The 12,663-nt window shown below is 35.8% G+C and overlaps 1 protein-coding gene across 1 annotated transcript; it reads right to left on the bottom strand.

Moving 5' to 3' along the window:
- Nucleotides 1–10,493: 10,493 nt before the first annotated feature.
- Nucleotides 10,494–11,657, bottom strand: LOC107615274 (uncharacterized). Its single transcript, XM_088498848.1, has 3 exons — nt 11,546–11,657; nt 11,138–11,239; nt 10,494–10,888 (listed from the first exon to the last, which is right to left on the bottom strand). Exons 1-3 carry the CDS (start codon nt 11,655–11,657, stop codon nt 10,494–10,496), a joined length of 609 nt encoding a protein of 202 aa, XP_088354974.1.
- Between the last annotated feature and the right edge of the window lie 1,006 nt (nt 11,658–12,663).

Below are 12,663 nucleotides of genomic sequence, written 5' to 3'. Positions count from 1 at the left end.
TTATGTTATAAAATTATAATTTTTTAATATATCTATGGACAATATATATAATTAATTAATCACATTGGCTATTTTATATATAACTTATATATTATGATCTCATTTATTGTTATAAATACTAAGTAGAATAATTCATTATTTTTTATTAGATTTAAATGAGAATAAAATTAGAAATTCTATTTTATTTGGGCTTTAAAATTTATTAGGAGTCACACCCAAATATAAATAGTGACTTAAAGATTTCAGTTCTCGATATATCAAAACTATTTTTGTAATCCATTTTTTCATCAGAAAAGTTGTGATTTAGTTTTATAAGAAATATAAAAGGTTTTGGCCGAAAAAGATTAAAGAACCGCATTCTTTCAATCATATTTATGAATCTAAGTACACTTCTGTACTCAAATATATTTTTTAATGATTTAATATAAATAATCTTAGAATTAAAAAATCTTAAAATTTCAACAAATGGTATCAAAATCTTTTCATAATTAAATTATTGAGAAATAATTAATTTTATCTCAGTTAATGTTTGAATTTTGGATTTGAGTTTATAGATAGACTCATTTTCGAATATAAATAGTGAATTAAGAATTTCAGTTCCTAATATATTAAAGCTGTTTTTGCAATTTATTTTTTCATCAGAAGAGTTGTGCTTCAGTTTTATATAGGAGATACAAAAGATTTTGATTGAAAAAAATTAAAGAATCAAATTTTTTTAATTATACTCATAAATTTAAATATATTTTTGCACTCCGATATATTTTTTAATGATTTAACATAAATCATTTTAGAGTTAAAAAATCTTAAAATTCCAACCAATGGTATCAAAATCTTTTCATGATTAAGTTATTGAAAAATAATTAATTTTATCTTAGTTAATGTTTGAATTTTGGATTTGAATTTATAGATATATTCATTTCTGCAATAATTAGTTTCATGTTTTTTGATTAATGAGTAAAGTATTGTTTTTGTTCCTAACGTTTGAGGTAAGTTTTAAAGTTGTTTCTAACATTTAAATCGTTCTATTTAAGTTCCTAACCTTTTAAAATTGACTCAATGTTGTCCTGTCGTTAGGGATCTGTTAACAGAATTGACGGTTAGACAAAATTGAGACGATTTTGAAACGTTAGGGACTTAAATAGGACGAAAACGTTGGGGATAAAAACGATACATAGAAATAAATTTTAATTTTATTCTTCAATAATATAAATTTTTTACGGTACATAGTTATTCAATTATTTTTTAATCACATTTAAGTAAATTACACTTAAGCACATTCTTTTTATTCTAAATAAATTTATTTTTTTTATAATTTTACTTTTAAAGATTTGTATTCATCATAAAATGTTTGTAGAATGACTAGTACATAAACTTGTGGGAAAAAAAGATACATATACAATAAAGTAATGTGATTTTAGTCATTCTATAAACATTTCATGATGAGTAAAAATTTTTAAGAGTAAAATTATAAAAAAAAATAAATTTATTTAAAATGAAAGTAATGTGATTAGTGTAATTTGCTTAGATGTGTTTAAAAAATAATTGAATAACTATGTACTGTAAAAAATTGATATTATTGAAAGATAAAATTAAAATTTATTTCTATGTATCATTTTTGTCCTTAACGTGTTCGTCCTATTTAAGTCCCTAACTTTTCAAAATCGTCTCAATTTTGTTCCGCCATCAATTCTGTTAACAGATTCCTAACGGCAGAATAACATTGAGTCAATTTTGAAACATTAGGAACTTAAATAGGACAGTTTAAACGTTAGGGACAATTTTAAAACTTACTCAAAATGTTGGAGAAAAAAGCGATACTTTACTCTTAATTAATTGATTTAGAAAACTCAAATTGATAAAAAAAAAAAGATACTGTAGGTGTAGTGACACTGTGAACTGGTATGTCTCCCTCATCCTCCTGACGGTCGAACTCCGCCTCCCCCTCAGACTCTTCATCACCCCTAGCCCGTCGAGGCCTGGCCCTCTCCCTCCTGACGGGCTCACCTGGTAGACGCTCTCTATGGGCCCGCTCCCTCCTAGCAGGTCGTCGAGTGTCCTTTCTGACCTCCCTCGCACGTCTCCTCTGATCCGACACGCCCCTCGGAAGGATCAGATAGTCTCTCAGCTGGCTGGCAGTGGGCTGGACGTCGGGGGGCAACTCTACCAGCCTTGGGTCCTCCAAAACTTCCTGTCCCGATAGATGCCTCACACGGCAAGTCCCACGCCACCAATCGTAGTACTCATCGGTAGGCCTAGTGTCGAACGTATGGTGCACGGTAATTCTACGACCGGGGTCGAACCTCTGCCTCCAACCGTTGTACCACTGCTGGAGGCGCTCCGGCCACCAGACATCCTTTCTACGACTAGTGGTGGTCAGATACCTATTGTTAAACACATTAAGTAAATAAAATAGTATCACTATCAGAATAACAAACAACTGCCAACGTATAACTTTGAAGAAATTAACCACCATTCATACCTATCAAGATTCACTGGAATGCCTGGCACTGGCTACTCCCCGTTGAACTGCCATTTCACCCGATCAACGTGGTGAAACCGGACAATATTGAAGCAGACCAACGGAACAGCCGACAACCATGTACCCCACTCCTCCTCCTCACGGAACCAGTGCGGGCACAAGGCCTACAGAGCAGGGTCATCGTACACCCTCCATGCAAACTGAATAAAAAAATGTGTCCCACATCAGTGACCATACGCTATGTGACTAACCATCGAAGAAATATCGTATTACAATACAGCAAGTATTTAAAATAACAAAATATTTAATTTCATGACTAACCTCATCGAACCGTAACTGGTCGATCGATACCCTCCAGTACAGGACCCTGGCCTGATGCTGATCCCTACTCTGCTGCTGCAATCCAACCAACCTGACAGTAACAGAGATATGTACGATTCATTAAGTAACAAACCATACGAATTAACAACAATGTTTAACGCAAAATGAAAAAGTAATATTTTGTTACCTTGCAGCTAGCAGATACTGGTAGATTCCTCTATCTGGTGAACACCACTGAAGAAACCTCTGATAAATCCAACTCATCAAAAGCAGAGTGCAACCGGCGATGTCCGTGATGCCCCGCTGTGCCGCCAAACAGAGTGACTGGTAAGTCAAGGCCAGCACAGTAGAGCCCCAAGATAACGTCCTACACTCCGCGAAGTCCCGGAGAAGCGGTAGCCACCATACGTGCACCAGGTTGTTGGACTTGTCTGTCAACAGATACCCTCCGATCAGTAACATAATATAGCATTGGCATACTATCGGAGGGTCTCAGGATCGTCAGTCGGGGGCATCTGGCGGACACGATCACGCAACCAAACCAGTTTCAGCGTGAACGACTCCTTCCTCTGTGCAGCTTGCTGTGCCGCCACCGGAAGCCTGGCACCAAGCAGCTGCTCCACCATGGCCCATGTCTCCGTGCCGTACCACCTACCAAAGTCACGAAGGCACCCCCAACGGAGTTCCCGTGTGCGCATAGGCCTAGGTGGTACGCCACGTCCTATAGGGTGATAGTGACCTCACCCCACGGGAGATGAAATGTGAAGTCCCTGAGGGGCACCATGTCGCCGAATTCGGTCTCAGCCAGATACGGGACGATGGCATCTAGTGGAGGAAAGGTATGGCTGACTCGCCGGGGCAGTAGAAGGCGAAGCCTATGCGGAATGAAAAAAAAATGTTTTTACCTATAAAGAGATAATAATAAATTTTTGTACTCTACTTAAGAACAAAGTACTACTACTACTTAAGAACATACTACCATGTCTCTACTCTACAGATGTCTCTAAATTACTTATGTCGGTAAGCAAAACCTAATTAAGTCATACCAATCTTACACAAGCAAATATTGCTCTAAATTCATCATACAGTCCAATCCCTAATTAGCATTTTACTCAGTACTTGTCACTACGAGACTACCCTAACAATGTCCACATACTTAGATTAACTGAACAGAACGCAACTAACCTCGAAGTCGGCCGCCCCAACGTAATGCGACGTCTCGTTTAGTCTGTTGTTGTCCCCGTTGTTCCCCGCCTGGCATGCCATGACTGTATCGGTCTCAAATATGGTTGGAAAAGGTAAAAAGAGGGGAGAAAGAGTTTGACTAAGTCAAAATGGGCTCCAGGAACAGTCTATAAATGACTTATATTTATAGTCGTTCGGCCTTATCTCGTTTACACTGTAAACGAGATATGACTGGTGAACACAAATCGGTAAATATTTTTCAAATTATTCATATATATATATAAGTATTAGTTTTTTTTTAAACTTTGTGGGGGCAAATGCCCCTCTTTAATGAATATAGGTATGTCCCTGCTGATTTCGACGCATCATAACGTCGCCGTTCTCCCTAACGCTGTTTAGCTGCTGCCCGTGCACGCCCCCGTAGCCTCACCTTGCTCCGTTGTCCCCCCCCTCCTCCAACCCGTGTCGATGCCACCGCACCCCACACCAATACCCCTTAGGCTGATCGCGCGCCTCGATCCCTCTGCAGCCTATGCAGACACAGCCGTGAAGAGAACCAATCCGTCCAATTGGCTTAGTGTAACTATAAGTGATCACATCTCCCCTTTCCGTATTTCTTCCTACAACATCTAGGCAATGGAATTAGCATAGAAAATATATATCTTTTTTTTTTTTATCAAACTCATACAACATATTCTCACTATTCATAGCCAATTTAAACGAAGTAATCTTTTATGAAGCTGATTTAATCTATCTCTATAAACCCCTTTTCTATTAAAAAATTTCACATTCATTATAGTTAAAATAATTTCAGAAATCATTATACTTTACAAATTCATCTCTATAACCCCCTAATTCCTTGCATGCGGATGTTCATTTTATATACAAAAGAGATAATTGTTCTTGTTGCAAATCTATTATTATATTTTATTTTACATACAAAAAGAATAGATATTCATTTTACATACAAAATTAATGATTGTTTTTATTGCAAATTCAGTGGGGACTGGCGTAGGGCACCAATGGTGCTAATAGGGTTTTTAGGAAAAGCAGCATTGACGGATGGTTAAAAATTTGAAAAGATACGATAAAAAAATTGTTATTTGATTGGGGTGAGTTTTTTTTTTTTTAGTGGACCAAAAAATTAATCCATTATTTATATTATTCAAATTTTCTGTTGTCTACTTAGCAGAATCGCAAATCAAATATATTTCTAAAAGTTTTGTTGATACTCATAAATAATAACCAATAAAACTAAAGATATTTAACACTTGAGATATATTAGTAGAATATCAAAACCCCTCAATAAATGTAGAATAATAGACCTGAGAAAAAAAATTACTAAAATTTTTAGGTTTGGTAAGATATTCAATTTGAATTACTTTTTTGTTCCAACAAATTTTGTATAAATAATACATAAAGTTATTAAATTGAGGTATTTAATTTGAATACCTTAAATTTAAGAGGCTTGAGAAAATAACATTTAAAATTTTTAAATTAGGTTACGAACCAATTTGAAACAAAACTCTAAGTCTAAAATGGCTTGATGCAAAAAAAATAATTATTTACAAAATTATTCTATTAGTGAAATTCTCATTTGTTTTGCATACTAATTATTATTTTACAATATAGATTGCGTATATCCAAATCAAGCACACACAAAAAACCCTATTCCACTTCCTGTCCCAAAATTTATTTATTTTTTGTTTATATATATATATACGAATTTTAACCACTTTTAAAAGAGTCTAGTTTCGCTTTTGTATCCACTTTTTTCTTATCTATTGTGGGAAAATTAATATGCTACGTTTATATCTTTTATAATAAACATTATTTTGATATAAGTTTTTCTTAACATACAATTAAATACACATTTTTTTGTTTTATTAATTAAAAATAAAGAGTGCTAAATCATCAATAAATTTGTGATTTGTAGTTATCAATTAGCTATTATTTATATTTTCAATGATATGAGATTACATCTAATAATATAAAATGACTCATTTTTTTTAGCTAATTAAATGTTGACTAGATTTTAATAAAACTGTTAGTGACTAGATTTTTTCATATGGATAATGTTTTTCCAAATTAAATATCATATATGATCATCAAGGTAAGAGTCAATAGAATCGTATGCTCTCTGTTTTGTCGATTTTTAGCAAATCGAAAGTGGTTCGATTTTAATGGTCTGAAAATGAAACCAACTCCTCTTTTGCATGTACCAATTTTTTAACAGTCCATCAAAGATCCTCGAATCAGTCGAAATTTAAAGAAAAGATCGAAAAGACATAAATAAGGGCTTTGAAAATAAAATTGACTGGAATTAAAATGGTTTGCATTGAATTTAAACAGAGCAGTAAAATGCCTTCGATTAAATCAAAGGACTTTTGACATGGAAATTAAAGGTTTCGGAACATAAAATTGAACAAGTAAAGTAACTGTTGCTTGAAAGATAAATTTGCATGAAAAATAAAGTTTGCAAAAAAGATAAATGAAAAATAAAGACATGTGGAAGGAACCGTACAGAAAATTAACTCAAAGCAGACTCAGAAAGTCCCTTGGATGTGAGTGTGCGTGAGTAATTTCTGAAGCAAAGTTCTAACATTTGTATCTTCGAGCTTTCTTCTATTTATAGCCATCTCCTAACCAATCGAGTCAAAGTGTAACCACCACGTGCGTCAAAACATATGTAACCGTTTCCGCTTCCTCTGCTTTATAATGTAACGTCTTAAAAAGCAAACTCCAAAACTTGATGTCTTTGATTTACCTCTTTGACTAACTATAACAGTTAAGCTTCAAGTCAATGTCAAAATGCCTTCCTCGATACAGGCTTCCTTCTAAGAGCACACACCTGCTGATTTCCAAATAACTTTGTTTTTTGAAATTAATTATTTTCGACTAACAAATTACCCCTAGGATTAATGTGTTACTTTCGAAATCATCTTGAAGATGAAACACTTAATCCTAAAAAATGCTATGAACGGGAAGCAATTAACTAAATACTAAATGCCATTTATTTTCCTCCATTTACTTTTGTTCGTTCGACACGTTTCCCACGATCTACAATCTCTCTCTTCCACCACTTCACCTTGTTCAGGAAGTTACCTCCCTTTTTGAATTCTCTTCTGCAACAACGGCTAGAAACAACTCTTCTTCTTTAAATAAAATTTTTTACCATTTTTCTATTTCCTGAATTCTTACTTTCTGAAACTCTAATTTCTTTTCCTCTTCTCTAAACTTTCTGTTCTGCAACTTCAATCTTACTACCAATTTCTCAATTCACTCATCAATGGCTTCCTCTTCAACTCGCGCTGCTGCTCAAGACAAGGGCAAAGGCCCTGTGTCTCAACATCAGGCTCCCCCAATCTTGCACATACTCAACCAAATCAACGACGAGATTAATGAAGACCCCAGCCTCAAATTGATGACACAAGGATTCTTATCCTTTTTAATATCGACGACGAAACCCACTGTTTCGTTGGCCCTATTCAAACTTTGGAGCGTGCTAACAAGCATCTTCACTTCTTCCCCAATACACAAGGGGAAGATTTGCTTATCAACCAAGACCTTCTCATAACCCCTTTCATCAATCCTTAGAAATCCTTCAAGAACAACCCAAAAATCACCCCACGAGGAGTTGACTTTCGGACTTGGCACAGATGCCTCAGATCGGAGAAGAACACTGCCAGGAGGGTCCTTGGTATCCAAGACCTACTTCGACTTTCTCACTTCACCCCTTCAACTCATCCTTGGATGATTGGGGCAATGGTCAATTTTTGAAACAGGACCACAAACAATTTTCACCTTTCTTGTGGAATGATCGGGCCTTTCTCTACTCGATGTGGCCGCCATTACTGGCCTCCCAATAAGCTTCCTGAACTAACCTCTGATGTGCAACCGAATCGAGACTATAGGATAATCCATAGGACTTTCTATAGTGAATTTATTGCTCAAAATATGCGTCAAGAAAATGAGCCTGTAACTGATGATGAACACGTTGCATTTCTATACTGGTTGAATGCCATTGTCTTCTGCTCTCAAAGTGTCCAAATGCAGAAATTTTTTCTCCCTCTGGCAGCTCTTTTACATGAGGGTAATAATTTTAATTTGGCTAAGTTAATCCTGGGATACTTATTCGAAGAACTTGTTCACCTAGTCAACTGTCTCCGAAACCACTCTTTGATTAATGTAGGAGGTCCTCTCTGGCTTCTCCAGCTTTGGTTGAAAGTAGTTTTTGAAACATTCATGCAAAAGGATGGTGACATTTCATCCGGTAAACAACATATCGAAGGATTCCATCTGGCCCCTTTTCAACCAAATTTTCAAGATGCCCAATCGATTGAGGATCATTTTTGGGCTATTTTTCTCTCTCTTTTACTCTTGCAAAAACTTCAACAATAATGATCTCAATTTCACCCCCTTTCTGCGTCGAAACTGTGGTCCTTCATGGCTCGAATGCTTTCTCTTTCCCAATGATGATAAAGAGGACAAAATTACCAACAGAAATTGGGAAAACTTGCTTGCTGTTTAGATAATCCCTACCGGATTACCTCAACACAAAAAGGAACAATTCAAAGCAACTCTCTATGCTCCTTATTATACTGCCAGACAATTTGGTTTCTCCCAAACCATTCCAGTTCCTCTTCCACGAAACAGTCGACCTCTTTGTCACGTTGAGTTGAATTTGAAGGAACAAATCGAACTCTGTCTTTCCTCAAACCAACAACAAAAAGCAAACTATACCCACCTTTTTTATGAGCATAGTTCATACATAACCAAATCTTACATCGACTGGTGGACTACATTTTTTTCCAAATATAGTCGCACCTTCGATGAGATCAAAAATTCTGCCATCAAGACAACTCCAACTACTGAAAGTTCACCAAAAAGAACTTTGAAGAGAAGACTTGAGGCTGCAACACCACCAAGACAGCCACAAAAAAACTCGAAAAGCTCCTAAAATAATTCTAAAAGGGTAATCTTTCGATCAACTTTTCTAAACCTCTCTCGATCATATTCGTTTGGAGACATCTTGATTTTGAATCTTCCTTCATTACCAAGTTCAGTCATCAAGCGAGAGCTCTTCAGAAGAAAGTGAGCAGCCAGCACAAAATATCTTTGCTGCTTCTTCCAATTCGGATGATGATTCAGAAACTGAATCGATCCCCCAACTAATTCGAAAAAGACCTACTCCGATAATTTTATATCAATTTCGAATATGTCAAATTAATTGGAAAGATTTAACCTGCTAAATGTCTTGTTTCAGATTAAAACAACTGCTCAAATCACATCTTCTTCATTTGCTCTTGGACAATCACTACAACAAGACCAACCAAGATCAGAGCAACAAGAATCTCATTCATCAGCTCAAACTATCATATCTGTTGAACCTATACAGGTTGTTTTGCCAACACCAACTTAAACTCAAGTGGTCGACTTGATGCAAGAGCGACTCTCACCACCACAAAACCAAAACATAGACAATCCTCCATCTCCAACTCAAACTGAAACTCTTAATGAATCTCTTGTTACTCATATTTTCGATTTACCCACTCAAGATCCAGAGACTGCTCCTTCTCCCCAAAAATCTCCAAGCCCAAACAAAAACATTGAGCCTTCTACTTCGCAAAGTCCAAAAATATCATTTGAGGTCCCTGACATATATTCTTAACCTTTTAATATTGATCTTGCAGAATTGGTTGCCTACGTTACTCGAATTGTTCAAGAAGACAAAGTACCGATTTCAACTCCACCTCCTACAGGCCCTTCTACATCCAGCCTTCCTTCAGAACTCAATCGACACACCCACAAACAATTAATCACCCTTCTTAGGCTCTTATCACATCCACCTACTGAATGGACCAGCCAATCAAACCTGAATTCACTCCTTTATGATATTTTGGGCTCTCCATTGAATTTCAGGTTCCTCCCAAATTCTCTGCTATAGTCAAGAAGTTTATAAGGGTTTCCAATGACTGCATCACTATTCAAGATAAGTTACAAGAAGCTAAGGAAAAAGTGGCCAAAATCAAGACTGAGTCAGAAAAAATTAGCAAAGTTCTTCGACCAATGAAGGCATCCTGCAAAGAATTCGATCTGAGGATTACTCAAGCCTTCACTGCTCAAGCCTATTATGACAAACAAGAGGAAGAACTTGAGGTAGAATTGGCCCAAATTAATAAAAAAATTGGCCAAAATTCGAAAAAGGAAAGCTGACTTAGCTATACCCTTGGCTTCAGTTCAAAACAAGCAACAAACACTTTTCAAGGAGCTTTGCATTGTAGAAGCCAAACAAGAAGATTGTGAGAAGTAGCTTGACAAAGCTCAAAATGAAGAATATGACCAGATCGAAGTGCCTTCTGCCTTGGACAGTGAAAGAGTCCAACTTTACTTTGACTTAGCAGAAATCTTAGCACCTTCTATTCCACCTACTTTGAGCACTTTTATGTATAATGACTGTTTTTGTGCTCTTACTTATTTATTTACATTATTGATCTTGATTTGGCATTCATCGATATTGCTTCAAGTATTTTCCATTTATCGAATTAATCACGTTTCCATAATCGATATCTTTAATTCGATATGCATTTCCAGAATACAATTCAATTACTTGAAAAGGTCCTTCCCAAGTATGAGACCATTTGCCAAGGAATCTTGACTTCTTCTCTATTGGCAATACAACTTTTAAGACCAATTTTTCTAAACTGAAATATTTCTCTGTTATTTGACGATTATAATTTCGAGCAACACTTTTTTTTTGTTGAATCATATTTTCAAGTGCCAAAATGCGTTCTGAGTCTAAATCATTCAACTTATCATACATTGCACTCCAACAATAATCAACTGGCAAGTCATCTTGCCTCAAAATTCTCAACGTATTAAGATTAATCTCTAATGGCAAAACTGCATCATGTCCATACACCAATTTATAAGGAGAAGTACCTGTTGCCCCTCTTGGTGAATTTCGATAGGCCCACAATACTTGACTCAAAGTTTCATGTCAAGTTCGAGGTCTACTACCAATTTATTTCTTGATCAAAATGATCAATATTTTATTTGCTGCCTCGACTTGTCCATTGGCCTGCGCATAATATGGAGTCGAAGTAACCATATTAATGATTCTCGAGGTTGCAAAATTCTTAATTCGCTGACCAGTGAACATAGTCCCTTGATCAATACTCAAGGTTTGGGGAATTCCAAATCGATGGATTATATGTTCCTCGATAAAGTCTATCACTTCATTTTGCTCGGCTTCTATTAAGGGAACAACTTCAACTCACTTCGTGAAATAATCAATTGCTACGAAAATAAATTTATGGTTCTTTGACGAAGGAGGGTGTATTAGTCCAATTAGATCTAAATCCTATCCTTGAAAAGGCCATGGTTTAATAATCGAATGTAATTCAAATGCTGGTATCTGTTGTACCACTCCATGACGTTAGCATTCTTGGCATGCTTTCGCACAATCGATGCAATCCTTAATCATAGAAGGCCAATAGACTTGATTTTGACATAACACCCATTTCATTTTTATACCAGCCTGATGAGCCCCACATATACCTCTGTAAACTTCTCCTAAAGCTATATCTTGATCGGCTTGACTTAACCATCTCGACAGGCTTCCATCAATTGCTTGCTTATATAACTCATCAGCCATCAATACAAAATTCATCGCTTTCAACTTTACTTTTCTATCAACTTGAACATTGGGATCTTTTAAATAAATGGCAATGGGTTTCCTCTAATCATCATCTTCCTATTCATCCAAACACAAACCCTCTCTCTCATTGATAGGCACTAAAATCTGACGAATTTTTGCCAGTTTTCTTAGCGTTTATGGAAATATCTTATATCTCGAAGCAATTTGGGCCTCATTAGTAATTTCATTTTGAATTCTCCAAATATGAACTAATGAAACTTTCTGAAAAGAAGTTAACAATGTCCATGCCGTTACTAAATACTTTTGTAACTTCTCATTGTTGCATTTGAACTCCTTTGACAACTGTTTCAAAACTAACTGCGAATCCCCAAGGATCTGAACTTCTAAAGCCCATTTTCCAATCAAGATTTCAAGGCCTAATATTAACGCCTCATACTTAGCCACATTATTCGAACAAGGGTATTTTAATTCAAACAAAATTCTGACAGAATCCCGTCTGGTGAGATAATTAAAATCCCTACTCCAGCACCATCTTTATGTTTCGAACCATCAAAATATAATTTCCAATAATCGACATGAACATCAATTATGTTTGCCCCCTGGTCATTCAGATTATTCGAATGGTCTACTAAAAAATCTGCAATGACCTGACCTTTCACAGCCTTTGCTAGAACATACTGTAAATCGAATTCTGTTAAAGCCAACATCCATTTTCCTACTCGACCTCTCAACATTGGATAAGTCAACATATTTTTAATTAGGTCAGTTTGTGCAATGATTTTCACAAGTTTGGCAACCATATAGCACTTTAACTTTGTGCAAGCATAATACAAAGACAAATACAATTTTTCGATAGGTGAATACCTGGTCTCGATATCAGTTAATACATGACTAAGGTAATAAACGGCTCATTCATGACTATTTTCATCATCTTGAGCCAACATATACCCAATTGTGTTCAAGGATGCCGCAATATATAATTTTAAAGGCTCATGAGGGTGAACGGTTGCCATTACTG

Source organism: Arachis ipaensis, chromosome B9 (genome assembly GCF_059453495.1).
Source record: "Arachis ipaensis isolate K30076 ecotype BB chromosome B9, ASM5945349v1, whole genome shotgun sequence".
NCBI classification, from domain to species: Eukaryota; Viridiplantae; Streptophyta; class Magnoliopsida; order Fabales; family Fabaceae; genus Arachis; species Arachis ipaensis.
The sequence above is the reverse complement of the archived record's forward strand: the minus strand, read 5'-3'. Positions and strand labels throughout refer to the sequence as shown.

Excerpts from the sequence above, each read along its gene's own strand:
- LOC107615274 (XM_088498848.1), bottom strand. The coding sequence starts at position 11,657 with ATGAATTTTGTATTGATGGCTGATGAGTTATATAAGCAAGCAATTGAT. Across the intron at positions 11,240-11,545 it reads TTTAGGAGAAGTTTACAGAG|AAGCCGAGCAAAATGAAGTG; the intron begins GTATATGTGGGG and ends TTCCCTTAATAG. Across the intron at positions 10,889-11,137 it reads TCAAGGGACTATGTTCACTG|TTTTGCCATTAGAGATTAAT; the intron begins GTCAGCGAATTA and ends GACATGATGCAG.